This window comes from Fukomys damarensis, unplaced genomic scaffold (genome assembly GCF_012274545.1).
Source record: "Fukomys damarensis isolate Sample0158 unplaced genomic scaffold, DMR_v1.0_HiC HiC_scaffold_15, whole genome shotgun sequence".
NCBI classification, from domain to species: domain Eukaryota; kingdom Metazoa; phylum Chordata; class Mammalia; order Rodentia; family Bathyergidae; genus Fukomys; species Fukomys damarensis.
In genome coordinates, this window is record NW_022900927.1 from 300,248 (window position 1) to 317,538 (window position 17,291).

The window sequence follows — 17,291 nt, forward strand, 5'->3', positions numbered from 1 at the left end:
ATACAACATACATTAATAATATATATTATATGACTAAAGGAATGTGCTACTATACCAGAGTTGGAGGTTGGGACTCTAGACCTTCATTTCTCTGTCCTTTTCAAATTCAATGGACTGGGCCAGAGATTTAGCTCAGTGATGCCTCTGCCTGCCTTCCAAGAGCAAGGTCCCAAGTTCAATCCCCAGTACCCCCCACAAAAAAAATACATACATTAATAATATATATTATATGACTAAAGGAATGTGCTACTATACCAGAGTTGGAGGTTGGGACTCTAGACCTTCATTTCTCTGTCCTTTTCAAATTCAATGGACTGGGCCAGAGATTTAGCTCAGTGATGCCTCTGCCTGCCTTCCAAGAGCAAGGTCCCAAGTTCAATCCCCAGTACCCCCCACAAAAAAAATTTTTTTCAGTGGACTTTGGAGTACAACTGTAACAAGGATAATGTAGTCTAAACATGTACCCCTTTCCTCATTACTGAAGCTTCAGGGAGCAGGAAATGTGTGTGTATGTGTATATGTGTATATGTGTGTGTTTGTGTGTGTGTGTGTGTGTGTGTGTGTGTGTGCGCGTGCGCAATTAAGGCAGGAGGGGACAGAGTCCACCTTACCGATTCAGGTAAGGTGTCTGTAAGGAAACACTAAAGATACATTTCGTGGCACCCTACACTGGCTGTGGCTGTGCACGTGCTGGGATGCTGTGGACAATAACTGTACAACTAAACAACCACTGTTATCTTGGGTTTGATTTTTCAGCAGTAGGACATCTAAGCACTCTGAGGGAAGCCCCAGTCCATTTTTAACATTTGTGGTATAGACTTAGGAAGTATAGGACTCGTTCAGGCTTGTTTCAGGTTTCAGTCTCTGAAAGTGTCCTGACTGAATTCAGTGATTTGGTGGTATCTTTTCTCTCTGAGGTGTTTGGTTGGGCTGTTTTTTTTTGGGGGGATACATGAGATTCCCCCCCCTTTTTATATTTTTGAGCAGAGAGAATGAAATTTGGGAGATAAATGGAGTGCTTCAAAAGATGTTCTTGTTGCCTGGGGATCTTCCTCCTTTGAGCTATAATAGAAACTTAGGAAGGAAAAATAGTTGTTGCACAACTAACCCAGAGACACAGGAGCTGTAGTACACTTAGGACACTAGCCACTCCCAAAGGATGCTTGAAGAGTGCAAGTGTACCGTGAGATCGTTGTGTTCATACAGCATAAGGAGTGAGTCTTAACCCACGTGTCTTCATTCCATCATGTCCTATGGGAAGACACGGGAAGAAGGTACTTCTGCCTGATAGGGTGATGTTTAGCATTGTTGATACTCTGTTCTTCTTGTATTGAACTAACAGTATGACTTCAGTCTTCATGGGGGAAGAATTCAATTCTTACTTCCGTTTTTTTCTTGGACAATATCTAGTGAAGAGCAGTCATGCAGTAGGAATTTACATGCATGCTGGAGATGTAATAATGATGAGAACACAAATCACCTTTGTAAGTTTCTCTTTGTAGCTTAAAATAATGTTTAAAGGAAACTTGGTGCTTTGAGCCTTGCTTTTTTTTTCTTGCTGCCAAATTTTTAAAAACAGAATTATAGATCAGACTATCAGGCAGAGTTTTAAACTAGGTTTAAAAATATGTTAAAGCTTGGTATGGTGGCAGATGGTGGAATCCCAGCAAACTGGGAAGCTGAGGCAGGAGGATCCCAAGTTCCAGCCCAGTGAATTGTTGAGACCCTGTCTCAAAGCTAAAAATAAAGGAAGGACTGGGGATGTGGCTCTATGTGAAGGCCCTGGGTTCAGTCCCCAGCACACTAATCATTAAAGTAGGTGGAATTTGTATACATGTAATAATACTGTCCAACTGTTTCTTAACATATATTGTCATGAAAGGACTGGATTTCTTTTTCTAATTTTAATTCAGAGACCATCCTGATTTGGATATGTACATTCAAAATGAGTTGCTGTGTTATAAAATAAATATAATTGTGGAACATAATTTCTTATATGTTGATTTTTGAATTTAAGTAGGAAAAGAGAGCTAAGGGAAAAACAAAGCAAAATGAAGGTGGGCAAACAGAAGAGGACAACCGCAAATTAATGCAAGCAAATAGAACCCAGAATATCAAAAGAAAACATTAATGTTCTTAGTAAAAATGACAGATAAAGACTTCCACTTATAATGTATTAATAATTACCAAAACAAAGCAGCAGATACATGGGGTTTCATCAAGCCAGACTCCTAATTTTACATGTTTTTTTAATTTGCTGCAATAAAATATAAAATAGAGACTCAAAGAAGGGATGCTAACAATCATTACATCTTTATAGTTGTGTGTTTATGATACTTGAAAATGATACAGAAATACTTGTCACTTAAGTTAAAGGGTAAAGTAGATAGTGCTCCAGATGTGCAGTGTTCCTAGTTCTCATTTAAAGCTTTTTACATGTTTTTCTCTCTGTTATATCAACAAAACCTGGTAAACACTAAAGTTCATTAATTAAATCAAGGTATCAGTAGTATAGCACAGGTGGATTTCCCACCCTAATCTTTTGTATTTGCTATTAGTTGAATGCTCTACTGTTGAAATCCTCAAGTTTATTCCAATTTTTTTACTTAGACTTGCAGCCAGACTGAATGGGTCAAATGGGGTTGCATCATGCTAAAGTATAAAGGATGACTCTGAAGATATTTGTTGAGGTTTGAAGTAAAACAATTTAGGCTGGTCTTTAATGTTTTGGATCACCAAGAGTTTACATTAAATACATTTTAAATTATGTGCTCAGGATATTATAAAACATTGTGGAAGAGTCAAAGAAATGTAACAGAGTTTTGTACTAATAGAAACTATGAGGCAGTGTTCATTTACACAAAATTGCTCGTCAGCTGTCAATGGCAAAATATGATGAAAAGCTGTGGAGTAAGGACAGAGAAGGAAAACCAGGGAGGGGAAAATAGGATGGCACAATGTGAGGATGAGGTGGGAGGTGCTTATGAAGGGTAGAATTGTATAGGCAGAGAAGGGTGAGAGGGGAGTATCGTGGTAGGCCTTTGGGTGTTAGGAAGGAAAACTGAAGAAAATATCAGTCAGAAGAAACAGAGTAAGTAAAGAAGATAATTATAGGTCTAAAGAAACAGGAAATCAAAGTTCCATTGTAGAGGGCCAGGGATTTAGCTCAGTGGTTCTGCTGCCTGCCTCAGAAGTGCAAGGACCTGAGTTCGATCTCCAGTACCAAAAAAAAGAAAGAAAAAAGTTCCATTGTAGAGGTGGAATGATGAGCTTTTAGCAAAAAAAGGTCGCGGTTTCCTAATACTGGCAGGAAGAGAGTAAGGAAAGATGAAGGTGAAAGAGGCAATAATAATACTGTGCAGTGAAGAAGAACGTGCACAATGGAGGTCACATGAGGGCCTCGATTATGTTCCGTTAATAAAGCTCTGAGACCACCTTCTAAACAGGACTGAGGAGCTAGTCCAGGGTTTAACCGTGGAGTATGGAACACATTGTAGGAGAAGCAAGAAAGCCTGCTTACGACCAAACATTGTTCATTTGAGACCAGCCTGGGCTACATAGTTCCAGGTCAGTCTCAACTACGTAGTGAAACCCTGTCTCAAAAAACCAAAAAAAAAAAACACCAAATTGTTCATTTTTGTTGTGGTTTGTATCCAGATGTAACCCCAAAGCCTCATACAATTATAGGAGGGGGCTGGTTGGATCTAGGGCTACAGCAGTGACCCAGACCCCACTTATTAATTGCAAAGTGCCAACACTACAGTTAAATCTGAATATCCAAGGCTACTTGGGTAACTTGGCTTGTGTATCTACACAAAGGGCCCTGCAGGCCCACTGTGGCGTGTGTGCCATAGGTTGGCCACCACTGGGCAAAAGTGTATGAAGAGGGACTAAGAGGTGTGTTACCTGGATTAGCCAACTGATTGGTTTAGCCTAGTTCTGGTGTGAATAATAGGGAGGCTCACTCTGGGTGTGAGTGACACCAATCAGTAGGCTTATAGCCTGAATGGAATAAAAGGAAAAGGGTTACTCAAGCTCTTGCTTCTTGCCTGCCCGGCAATGAACTGTTTCTTCTCTGCCATGTCTCTCTGCTGTGCTGCCCTGCCTTGGAGCCAACAAACTAAGAGATTGAAACCTCTACAAACTATGAGCTAAAATAAACCTTTCCTCCTTTAACTTATGGGTGTCAGACATTTTGTCCTAGCAAGAAAGTAGCTAAGATAGATTTTGGTACGACAGTAGTATATAATGCTGTGATGCTACCTGGACATGTGGCTCAGAAGCCTTTCGAAGCTTGTGGGAAGAGTTTGCAAAGGTTTGGAGATGCTGACTAAACCTTCGTATGTTGTAAGAACCTTCATGAGAGATTCTGGTTAGAGCTCAGAAGACCAGAATGTTGACTATAATGCAGCTGGAAAAGACTAGGCTCAGATGTTACATCTGGAAAGAACGATTGTGTTTACAGTTGGACTCTAGACCATGTGTGTTATGCTCTGGCATAAAATTTGCCTGCATTTTGCTCATGTCCTAAGACTTCATGGGAGATTCACATTAAGGGCAGTGGATTGATTAATTTTGCAGAAGAAATTTCAAGGCTGTCTGACACTGAGGTGGTGGCATGGCTCATATTGAGAGATTTTAGCCAGCTCAACCTTGAGAATCAAAAGCAAATGGTCCAGGTGAATGATATTTAAACTTTTGAGTTTGATAGGAAGGAAGCTTCAGAAAAGATGTGGCCTACAAAGATAGAGCTGAGGAGAACTTACTTGCCGAAATGGTTGGCATTAAAAACCCAAGTATTTCAGAACTGGACAATAGAGAAGATGGCTTGAGTGTATCACAAGAACCAGCAGGATTCCAACCTTTACAACCTCAAAATTGCAAATGTAAAAGACTGCTTTGAGAAGAGAGCCCCAGGGCACCACATTACAGAATGGCAGTGGCCTAGGGAATTTGTTCCTCTGGAATGGATTCATAGCACTCAGCAATCCAGGGACTCAGCTCCTACAGCCAAGGAGAGAGAAGCCAGGCTGCTGTACCAGTTGGTGACAGATCTTGGCAGCATCCACATGGTACTAGCTATAAGTGCGTGCAGAATGCAAGAGCTGTGAAATTAAGAAGGCTGCCACCCAGTTTTTTAAAAGAAAGCCTGGGAGGCCAGGCAGTGTGCACCTGGGAGAGCAGAATGTGAGTCTGTGAGTGTAAAGGCAAAGGTGCAGTGGAGACCCTGGAAAATTGGAGAAGCCAGGAACCTGGATTTTCTGAGGAAAGCTTCAAGAAGAGCAAAGCTGGCCAAGAGAAGCCATGAGAGCTAAAACTATGGTTGGTGCTATAGGGGCCCAGCCACCTACACTCTTTGGAGTTCATATCTTGCCACAAATTGCCCTGCGTTTTGGACATGGAACTATGGGATTTAACGTTAGCCCTGCTGGATTTTGGTCTTTTTTGGTCCCATTCCTTTCTGTTCCCCTGTTTGTACCTTTTGGAATGGGAATGTTTATCTTATGCCAGTGAATGTTGAAAGTGTTGAACTTTCTTTTTATTTATACAGGAGCTCATAGCTGAGTTTGCCTTAAATCTAAAAACTTTGAACTTGGACTTTTCAACAATGCCAAAAATATTAGGACTTTAAACAACTCTTAGAGATGGACTAAATGCCTTTTGCATAAAGGGATGTACATGAGTGTTTGGGGGGCAAGGGGTAGAATTTTATAGCTGTTGTCTAGATGTCCCCCAAAGCCTCATGCACTCATAGGTGGGACATTTTGGAGGTGGCTGTGTCTAGGGTATGTGAATGTGGATTAAGGGTGTGTGATAACTGGATTAGTCCACTGATTTGTTAAGCATGGTTCTGCATGTTGACAATGGGAAAGTCCTCCCTGGGTGTGGGTGGCACCAACCAATAGGCTTGTTGCCTGAATGGAATAAAAAAAGTCTCAATACTCCTGTTTCACTGCTTCCTGCCTACCCTGCCATGAACTGTTGCCCTTGTGCTGTGCCACCCTGCCTTGGAGCCTGCCAACTGTGGACTGAAACCTCTACAAACTGAGTTAGAAAATAAAAATATAAAAGGAGGGAGATGAAAAGGGCAGCACATTGTGCCAATGTTGACACGTTTTCAAGATCTGCCCAGAAGCTGAACGTTACATAAACAAGTCAGCTTACTAGAAGTTAATTAGGTCAGTACAGAAAAAAAATGCTAGTAAGCATAGAGGGCCAGGGGGTGTCACTGAGGGCTGAATATTGAAGCTTTTGGAGGAGAAGAGGAAAGCTTCTCAAGGCCCAAGGCTTTGGAGTAATGGGAAGAACTGTCCTGTGAATGGGAGACCTGAGTGAGCAGAAGGAAGACTGGTAAGAGTAACTTCTGCTGTCTCCTACCCAAATGCAGGCATTTGTAGTTCCAGATGTGGTACTTGAGGATGGGAGTGATGGGAACAGCAGGGCATCACAGGTCATAACCATAGTCCATACTCAGAGTCAGTGACTGAGCATTAAGAAAAGCAGAGATACTGCACCCTACCACACACTCAAAAAGTGTTACATGTCACTAGGTGTGTGTGCTTATTAAGAAAGTCAGTAATTGCTGTTACTTCAGGGTCATTATTTTGACCCATTGTGCCTATTTTGAAGTAAATGAATTTTTATATTTTCCATAAATTTAATTCAGGCACAAGTTGACCTTGCCTGTATTATTTCCTTTTTCAGACAAATGGACACCTACCTGGGAATGGAGATGTGTATCAAGAAAGGCTAGCACGCCTAGAAAATGACAAAGAGTCCCTCGTTCTTCAGGCAAGTGATTCTGAAATGTCTCTCTTTCCTCATGACATATGGTTGTCCCTCCTAACTTCAGATCAAAAATCTTTGGAAAAGTTATGCATTAAGCATGTACAGGCTCTTTGTCATTATCCCCTAAAAAAAAAAAAAGGTGTAATAACTACGTTATGCTAGGTAATTTAGAGATAACTTAAAGTATATGAGAAGATGTGTGTAGGTTACATGCAAATACTACCCATTTTATATAAGGGACTTGAGTGCCCACATCTTGATGTGTATGAAGATCCTGAAACTAATACCACACAGATACCAAGGGAATACATACTTACACAGTATATTAGATTGAGATGATAAATTCAGATACGTAAAACAGACAAGCTCCTAAGAAAAGCAAGTGCAGTAGGCCCTCTTTGCACAGTGGTGAGTGGTAAAACTTAGGAGAGCAAGGATGTGGACACCCAGTGTGAAAGAAGCAATGCTTAGCCTCAGCTGTTCAAGGGACAATTTGAATACTTGCAGTATCATCTGATACATGATTTTTTTTGTGTCATCTCATCTGACCTGCTGCTTAAGTATATTTTAATATATAAACGCAAACTCAGATATATGAATGTCTGTACTGTAGCAGCATTTTATATTTCTGAATCTGAATATATATTTAATATTTTAATTTTTTAAATTATACTCTGGGCTGAATAAAATAAAAGTAAGTGGTTTCCTATATGTAGGCTAAATTTGCTTCCTCAAGGGGTTTCAAATGCTACACAAATCTTTTTTCTTTGATATTTGAGCCTCATGAATTGAGGTATATTTACGTAGGATGGTCATTGTTGAGCAAAAACTACATATTTGCAATAAGTACTAAGAAAGGACTAACCTTGCGGTTTTCCATGTACCTTTGAATCCTGGCATTTGGAGAGAGGGGTGAAATTCACCAAGGCCTAACGCCTGGTGAGCATGCCCTCTGCCACTGAGCCACACTCCTAGTCCTGCACTTTGGCTTTAAGTACATTTGTGATCAGTGTAATATTGAAAGATCCCATGGAATGTGAATTTCCTGGGTTCTCTCCCTTACTCTTCTGCAAGATTTCAATAGTCTTTGATAATGTCTGTTTCATGTCTTCTTTTAACCTCTACGTTTCCTTCATTTTTCTTCTACACCTCAAAAAATGTAATTTAGATACATGTTCTCTTATAAATGATTGACAGTTTTCATCTATGAAATATTGCACATCCCTAATCAGCAATAACTTTCTCCTAAACTGAATTAGAATGCTTAAATCGAAAAGTGGTATATAAATTATATATATATATATATGTATGTATTTTTTTTAATCATCTTGCAAGTGGTGAGATCTTTCCAGGTTTTGTTCCATTTAGAAAAATAAAATGCACAGTCAGACCCAAGTTCTTTCCAATTCCTTATTTTTCTCTGCATACAGGTAAGTGTGTTAACAGACCAGGTGGAGGCTCAAGGGGAAAAGATTCGAGATTTGGAATTCTGTCTGGAAGAGCACAGAGAGAAGTTGAATGCCACGGAAGAAATGCTGCAGCAGGTATGTTCAGCAGCCAGCCGAGGATTGTGGGAGCAAGGAGAGTTCCTATTGAACTGTTATTTGAGATGCTACTTTACTCTGGCTTAGTAGGAAATGTCCAGATTAACTCAAACTGGCACATTTTAAGCAAGAATCAAAAGTAGGATCTCAAAACATACAGACATATAGTGCAGAGTGTTTATTTAATTTGAGTCAAATAAAATGTTAATAAGATTTTAGGTTGATTTTCTTCTTTGTGCATTCATTTTCCTGACACCACGAGAATATATTTTATGATTAAGGAGATAGATGAATGTTATCATTATGTATATCTAAAATGTACCCATAAAATTAAAAAGAAGATAAACATCACCTATGACCTTTGTTACTGAGAAAAGCTCACACACACATGTACAGAGCTCACATATGAGAGGCCTTGTGATACAGTAGGCAGAGTACGCACTGGAGCAACAGCGCTTAGGTGTGAATTCCTGCGGTTACTTCTTTGCTGAATGACTTGGCACATTCCTAACCTCTCTGAGGATTTTTCTTCTGATGAATGAGTATAATAAGAGTTATTGCCAAAATAAAGGGATTGGACCATTGATACCCATCACATAAATACACAGCATGCAGCAAGCATAGTGTTGTCATCATCATCAGTGTTACCATCTGGCTTAAGTAAGGGGTCTGGGGGAGGAGTTCAGTGATAAAATATGTGCTTAGCAGATACGAAGCCCTGGCTTCCCCTCCTAGCACTAGGGAAAAGAAATAGATACAGTTTATATCTGTGAATATTTCTTAAATGGTTCCCCTAATAAGCTGATAGGTGCTTAGTTCTACTCAAAGAATAAAAATATTTAGTAATTTATTCTTCACCACATTCTGTGCTTTATCATTGCTGCTTTGCAATCATAGATGACACAAATTCACATGGAGCCATTTATAATAAAATAATTTTTAAATGTATCTTAAATTCTAATAGGAGCTTCTGAGTAGGACATCCTTAGAAACCCAAAAGTTGGATCTGATGGCTGAAATATCTAATTTGAAGTTAAAATTGACGGCCGTAGAGAAGGACAGACTGGATTATGAAGATAGGTTCAGAAACACAGAAGTAAGTGATCCCTTCACTTTGTCTTTCTTTTTCTCCCACATACATGATCCTGTGATAAAGCTAAAATTACCCAGAGGCGGGAAGGGGAGTAGTTACTTACCGTGTGCACTCATCCTACTTCATTTTTAAGGGGTTGGGGTTGTAATTCTGTGAAGTGGGGAGTGGTTTAAGTGTACATAAGGTCCCGGGTTCATTCCCTAACTGCTAATGCCAATTTGTATTTTGAGACTTTTGATTGGAAATAATAATCCTTTCATTAGCCTATAGAGATATACTGTACGTTCAACTTCAAGACATTTGTAACACCTATCTATCTAGCCATGTTGGCTTTCCTTGTTGTAAATAATGTATTTATATGTATGGCTTTACTAGAAGTCCTTATTTAGGTACATTGATTATTAGTTACAAATAAAAGGATATCTTACATAGAGATGTATTTACTTTATACAGTCAAAATCATAAAGCTTTTCAGAACTCATTTAATTTGACCTTCTACATTTGGTCTATTACACATAAATCATGTTAAGTAAAATTCACCATATTTGTATGAAACTCAAGGTAGAGTCTACAATGTGAAGTACCTGTGGCTAAACAAACTTTATTGTTCTTCCTATTTTGTTGTTTTTAGGTACTAGGGATTGAACCCAGGTCTTCACGCTAAGCTACATCCTCAGCCCTTTTTATTTTGTTTTGAGACAGGATCTACTGGAAGTTGCCCATGCTTGCTTCAAACTTGTAATCTTCTTACCTCATTCTCGCTAGAGCGCTGGGGTTGCAGGTGTATACCATCATGCCCACTCTGCTATTTTATTGTCAATCCAGGTCTTCTAATTAGTGTTTTATTGATGGGGAGAAAGAGCCTATTCATTTGATCTCTGTTCACTTAAAGTGAAATGTAGGGCTAGCATGTAACAGTAGTAGAGTGCTTGCCTCACCTGTACAGGGCACTGAGTTTGACCCCCAACTTCACAAAGTAAATAAGTAAAATTAAATGTAAAACCATAGAAATTTTTTCTCCAAGGATCATCCCTTTTTTTTCTGTTTTGTTTTCTTGATTATGAGGAAGTATCATCCTATGTCAAAAAATAGGTATCTAGGAGAGAAAGAAGGTAATCATTTGCTTGTTTCTCTACATCTTGTCAGATTGTTAATTTCCATGAACCATATGCCATCATCATACAAGGTATATCACATTTATTACCCATTATATGAAAGTCACATTTGAGATCATGAAGGTTGCTCCATTACTGTTTTCAAAATCAAACTTCCTATCCCAGATGAACTGTAAAAGTAAGCTTTGGTTATGTCTCCTGCTTCCTTACCAGCAGGTGGAAACCCCTCATATCATGCCTGATTGAACCTTAAAGCTCTTCGTTAGTGTACATACCTGAGCATGAGCATGTTTCTATTATGAGACTGGAGCAGGACTTAGAAAGTTACTTCACTTTTTAAAAATTCTTGCTTTTGTGTTTTCTTTGAAATTTATTTAGATTTACCTCTTTCTGTCATTCCCTAACCTCATAATCACTGCCTGACATAATAGAATTCAGCAGGTGGAAAGACTGTAAGTGGAACTAGTTTTGTTACATGGGGAGAAGTCATGGGACACGTGGATGAAGAGGTGGCCTCCTGTGTCACATCTGCAGAGTACAGGGGTCTTAATCTGTGTGACTTTTGTTCCTTTAATTTGGGTACAAGGTATTAACTAAATATTGGGACTACATTGCAGTAGATGTTTTATATTTTTTTGTAAGATTCTAGAATAACATTTACATCTCTGGAGTTTTCTGCTTTTTGTCACATTTCCCCCACCACTTCTTTCACTCTCGCGTTTTTATTATTGTGCAAAGTGATCTTGTCATCACACTTCAGTAGATTCAATCCCTGATAATTTTCTCTTCAGTACTATGTTGAAATGTGTCCTGCACATACCAACAGATTATAGGATTTGATGAACTTTGTAATATTATATATGAAAATAATTAAAATAGCCTTCAAAATTAAAACAATTTAATATGCTTTTATTCCTGTTACTGTTCCCTTAATAGAGGTATAGTGTTTTCCTACCTGTTTTGTGAATCCCAAATCTTTAACTTTGTCTTAGAACTTTAGAGTATTTGAATATTAATTTCTAAGAAAATATTGAAGTGGGGAAGAAGCGTAGTTTTTTCCAAAAGATAGTATGTTACAGTCTTTACACTTTTTCAAAGTCAGGACTGATGGTCTAGAGACTGCTAATGGGAGATAGTTAGAGTCATTCAGCAGTGCCTCCTGCTGGTAAAAGTACAGAATTCTCCCAAAGGGAAGGTAACATTTTCTTTAGGGCTGAATTCTGATAAGAAGTTACTTGAAGTAATTTATATTCTGTTTTTTCAATAAATTTTATTTTATCCCAACCCCCAAGCCATTTATATTCCATTTTTAAGGTTGTCTGGAAAGATATGACTTCTTCCAGGTTGGAAATTTAAATTCATATTTAAAGTATTGTCACAAAAGATAATTGGAAGCTGAACCAATTGGAAGGGCTGCTGCTCTATAGATGATATATTAAGAAGCTATCCCAAGCCAGATTACAAGCACACAGCTGTAATCCCAGCACTCTGCAAGGCTGAGGCAAGTCGATTAGAAGTTCAAGTCAGTCCCTGCCACATAATGACTTAATGAGAGCCTGTCTCAAAATTTGAAAAGGGCTGAGGGGATGCAGTGCTGTGTGAAGGGTTCCAATCCCCAGTATGAGGTGGAGTAGGGTATGTCTAAACAAAAAAGTGATTCACATGTGTGGCTCCATTTTATTTAATTATTCTCTTTTGCAAGTAGCCACTAAAGTACAGCAGTGCCATATACTTTAACAATGAAAACGTAGGCAAATATATATTAAGATAAGATGAAAGAAGATTACTAAGGACTCATTAAATAAGGATAGTTAATACTATAATATTTCTTAATCAAAATTATAACCACCTCACATCAGGGATGTAGCTCAGTGGTGCCACACCTGTCTTGCAAATGCAAGGCCCTGAGTGGAATCTCCCTCTAGTATCAAGAAAAAAAAAAATCAGTCAATTTTTGTTTTCATAAACCCACCACTTTAGGGCAGAGGCATTAGGAATTCAAAGCAGTGTTTTAAATAGAAAATTATTGGGTGTTTAAGCCAGGTGTGGTGGCACACACCTGTAATCCCAGCATTTGGGAGGCTGAGGCAGGAGAGTCACTGGGAGTTCGAGACCAGCCTGGGCTACATAGTGAGTTCCAGGGCAGTCCCAACTACATTGTGAGACCCTGTCTTTAAAAAAAAAAAAAAAAAAAAATTATTGGGTTCTTGAACCATACATTTACTGTAATTCCATATCTTTGATCTGATTGAGACAACTTTAATTTTTGAAGCTATTGATTTTGTAAGATTCCAAGATGCCCTTTTAATTCAGGTAACTGTATTTCTACTTTTCTGGTACATTTCCTAATTTCTTTTTGGACAGGGGCTAATAGAGGAGATCAATGATTTGAGATTAAAAGTTGATGAAATGGACAGTGAAAGACTTCAGTATGAAAAAAAGCTTAAATCAACCAAAGTAAGTTTTTCACTGGTTTAAGAAAAAAAGCAACTTTTAATAAATGGCTGTACTACTCATCTATGATCAATAATATAAATAAAATGTTTCTACTCAGTATGAGAATGAAGTTATTTTTCAAATGACTGAAGTTTTTTGCAAACCTTCTTGAACTATGTACTATTGTTTTAAATAAAAAGCACAGCTTAACTAATCTGTCAGAATGTAACCTGCCATTTCTCTTGAGTTAGCTAACCTTGAAAATTGATGCTCTTTTCTTGGTTACTTAGCTTGTCCTTTTTTAGTTTTCTTTTACTCCTTGTCTCCTACCAGTCTTTAATGGCCAAAATTTCTAGCATGAAAATCAAGGTGGGTCAGATGCAGTATGAAAAGCAGCGGATGGAACAAAAGTGGGAGTCACTGAAGGTGTAGTAGACTTGGAGTGCTGCGCTCCATGGCCTGTTGTTTTCTAGCTTGTGTTGTTTTGCTGTGATGCTGTTTTTAGTGGTATGTGCATTCATTTTGTGTGTTTCTCATCTGTTTATGAACAATGCACACAATATCAATTAAAGGATCAATGAGAGCTCTAATGTTCTTTCAGAAATATATGAATAACTAGTGAAAATTTTTAAAAAGGTAAAATAAAAGTGTTTCCTTATAAATTAAATCTAATCCTCCTAGACTGAGCCCCAGACATTGTAAAATTCTTATAAAAGTTCCCTTGTAGCAGAATTCTATTTCATATAAATAGTAGAGCCTCTTTCCTCTTTGAAGACTTTTTTGCAAGTAAATATATACAGAAATTAACTATATCAGTGAGTAGAAATTACTGCTTAGAAGCAGCGCATTAAGAACAACTGTTGCCAATGTTGCTAATGTTGCTAAAAATGTCCATTCTTACCATAAGCCAAAATTTAAGACCAACCTTCTAGCTTCATTGGTGGACTCTATCTTCTCATGTTATTAAGCATAGTAAAAATATTTAGAGACTCTGAGAATAAAATGTGACATCAAATATAAAAGTGTACACAGTAACATAGCATAGCTCTATTTTGTTAAAAACAGCCAGCAAAATGTAAATTTGCTAACAGTTTCTTTACTAAAACAAAAGTTAGCCAGGTGTGGTGGCGCACGCTTGTAATCCCAGTACTCGGGAAGCTGAGGCAGGAGGATCACTGGGAGTTCGAGACCAGCCTGGACTACATAGTGAGTTCCAGGTCAGACTCAACTACATAGTGAGACCCTGTCTCAAAAAACAAAACAAAACAAAACAAAAGTTAAATTATTAACAAATAGAACAACAGTCAGACTCTTTTGCAGTTGCCTACTTTAAAAAAATGAAGACTTAAAATAATCTGTTTTCTAGATTTGCTTTACCCATTTCTATAGAAGATTCTATCCTTTTACTTAATGATGAAGATGAATTATTTCATCCATAACTTGCTGCCTTGCCCACTGATTAAGCTTAGCTCTTGTCTAGGCATTAATACCATCTTAAGGTGCTGAATGAGTATCAAGTAATTGTTTTCCAGTTTGCATTTTATTTTGCTTTTATGACACTATCTAATTTTGATTTGATTATCTCTTTGATTAACTTGGTCAGATTTTTTAATTAACATAAGATCTAAACCTTAGCACTATCCAGTCCTGATTATATTTTACAAGATTTCTTTTTACTTTATCCACAAACTTGAAATGATACATCATAATTACTGTAAATTGGACTTAATACACTTGCTTCCTGATTGTCATTGCCACTAATTTCTGATGTTTGTGTCTAAATTCATGCAGATTTTTGTTTCATCCTCGCAACCCAGTTATTGATTTAAAGAGTTAATATGTTCTTTAAATATTCTGTACACATAAACTACTATTTTAAAATGAATTCACAATTTGTAGGATGAACTGGCTTCTTTGAAAGAGCAACTAGAAGAGAAAGAAGCTGAAGTAAAAAAGCTACAAGAGAAATTGGTTTGCAAGATGAAAGGAGAAGGGATTGAAATTCTTGATAAAGGTAAAAAATGTTCATTTAAGATTTATTGCCCTATTTTGTAACAAACCTCCAAAATTTAGAAGAGAGGCTGATGTTAGTCATTGTGTAATTTTAGCATTAAAGTAAAGAAAGAGTAGCAGAGCCACTTAGGCCCAGCAGTTCTCAATGATACTGTGACAAGGAATTTGTGAGCTGCTACTTGAGCAGCTAGAAAAGGGCCTTTTTGTGTTTTATTAGAATTCATTTTAAATTGCTAAATTGTGGATTTTTGTCAGAAGAAATACACTTGTCCAAATTACAATAAAAAAGAAGTTAAAGGATAAAAATGAGCCATTACTAAGTCCCAAGATTGCTTCTTTCTCAACTGAACTTGACACAAAGTAATGAGGTAATGGATTTAGAAACTTCCTGCAGAAGAATGGAAAATCAGAACATTTCTTATGATTGAACCATCAACATTTTAGAGTGCAAAAATATGGGCTTACTCTGTTTTTAAATATATGAATTGATTCTTTTTTTTCAGAACTAAGGAGAATTTCGTAGTATAATTACATGGACTATAGAAAATAATTGAAATTTTTTTCCATATGGCAAATAAACCCAGGGCATTCACACTGAGCTACATCCTTACCCTTTTTTCCTTTTGCGACAGAATCCCATCAAGTCACTGAGTTGCCCAGACTGGGCTCAAATCTCCTGTCTCAGCCTCCCAGAATGCTGGGATTCCAGACATGTCTCACTATGCCTGACTGAAGGAAATGTGCTTTTTAAAAAATTCTATTTCAAAATACAATGTGTGTAACATCTGACAATTCTAGGCTGAATTCAAACTGTCTTTGCTGTTGCAAATGACTTGTAGCACTAAAAGCAATTTCTGACTCATTTGAAATGTTATAGATTCCAGTTATCATAGCTTTGGTTCATTTTTATTCATTATATGAAAATAAGTAACATTGTTATTTCTAAAAGGAGGAATTTGAATTAAATTACAAACTCTAAAGTTTCTTGGCTCTAGAATATCATGGCTTCATGTACCTGTACATATCATAATTCCCTGTCTATCCAAAAACTCAGTTTATCAAACCTTGAGAGAGATGTATTTTCCCCCCTGTATTTTGGCATACATAGAATTTTATTAAAGAACACTGAGAAATCAACCATGATCAGTTCTCTAGGGGAGGCTGGAGATTGAACCCAGGGTGCTAAACTCAGGTTGTGCCACAGAGCTATACCTCCACCCCTACTTTAAAGTTTTAAGAATAAAATAGGATGGGGCCTTGTGGACAAAAAGATTTATTAGAGCCGTGGTGGTCACAGTCTGTTCTGAGGGTTGTGATCAATCTGTTGAACTACAGTGAACAAGTAGATACAGGCGGGATTGAGAGCAAGTGTTCAGAGATCTTTGTGGCAGTCTGTTATTGGAACATCTAACTGCCTCATCCATGGGCTCCTCTCACTGAACACAAGATAGACCGTTTTGGTGTTGTTGAACTTGGGTGGTGAATTGGATGGGACACAGCAGTATAGTAGTCATAGTCCAGAGGACCAGAGATTGAACTGACAGAAATGTAAGAAGCTACCAAAGAAGTACTGCCTAGGTTTTCATCACACATGGTGTAAGACACATTGCTTGTGTACCTGATTTTCATAAGAAAAATGTCAAGGTTCAGAGAGGTAAGACTAGAGCCAGTAACTAAATTAGGTCTCATCAGTTATGGCACATTTTCTTTCACATGTCACGCAAAGCATTTATCCTGAAGTCACAAAATAATGCTTTATGTTCTGTTTTTATGAAGTTAGACCTCCTTTATTTTAGGTAAAGGAGATATGTATTGTTATGATGTGTACTAACTTCCAATTCAATGGATTTTCCTGCACAGATGAAAATTTTAAGAAGAAGCTCAAAGAAAAAAGTAAGGTTTTGGTGTACCTCCGTCAGCCTTTGCACTCACCAGGAGTGCTACCTTGTTCATTGCATGTGTTTTAAAACATTTCTCTCATCAAAAATGTATAGTTGCTTCATCAATAAGCCCTCCATTTCTTCAGAGTATACAAAACAGAGGCTAGAAAGACAATAAAAGCAAGGGGAGAAATCATTACAAAGATTTTGCCTTATTAAAGCCCTCTTGCTCCACAGGATACGACAGGGATAATAGAGGTAGAGATCAGCAATGTTTTCTCTGATGATACAGGGCAGAGGAGAAAATAGCATTTATACTGTTATAAAAACATACTGTTTAATTTGTTTGTTTTTTGTTTTTTTGTTTTTGAAACAGGGTCTCACTGTGTAGTCCAGGCTGGCCTCCAACTCATGGCAGTCC

General features: G+C 37.7%; 1 protein-coding gene across 7 annotated transcripts in view; it reads left to right on the top strand.

The window, feature by feature from the left end:
• Ppfibp1 (PPFIA binding protein 1) overlaps positions 1 to 17,291 on the top strand; it is a 112,247-nt gene that overhangs the window by 55,888 nt on the left and 39,068 nt on the right. For 4 of the 7 annotated variants that reach the window (XM_010628996.3, XM_010628994.3, XM_010628997.3 and 1 more), the window contains 6 exons: positions 6,706 to 6,792; positions 8,220 to 8,333; positions 9,298 to 9,429; positions 12,906 to 12,998; positions 14,877 to 14,991; positions 16,851 to 16,883. In XM_010628996.3, the coding sequence (XP_010627298.1) occupies positions 6,706 to 6,792; positions 8,220 to 8,333; positions 9,298 to 9,429; positions 12,906 to 12,998; positions 14,877 to 14,991; positions 16,851 to 16,883 (574 nt within the window). Of the gene's footprint in view, positions 1 to 6,705; positions 6,793 to 8,219; positions 8,334 to 9,297; positions 9,430 to 12,905; positions 12,999 to 13,310; positions 13,404 to 14,876; positions 14,992 to 16,850; positions 16,884 to 17,291 lie in introns of all 7 variants that reach the window. The other 3 variants (XM_010628998.3, XM_010628999.3, XM_033763518.1) reach the window with 2 other exon arrangements.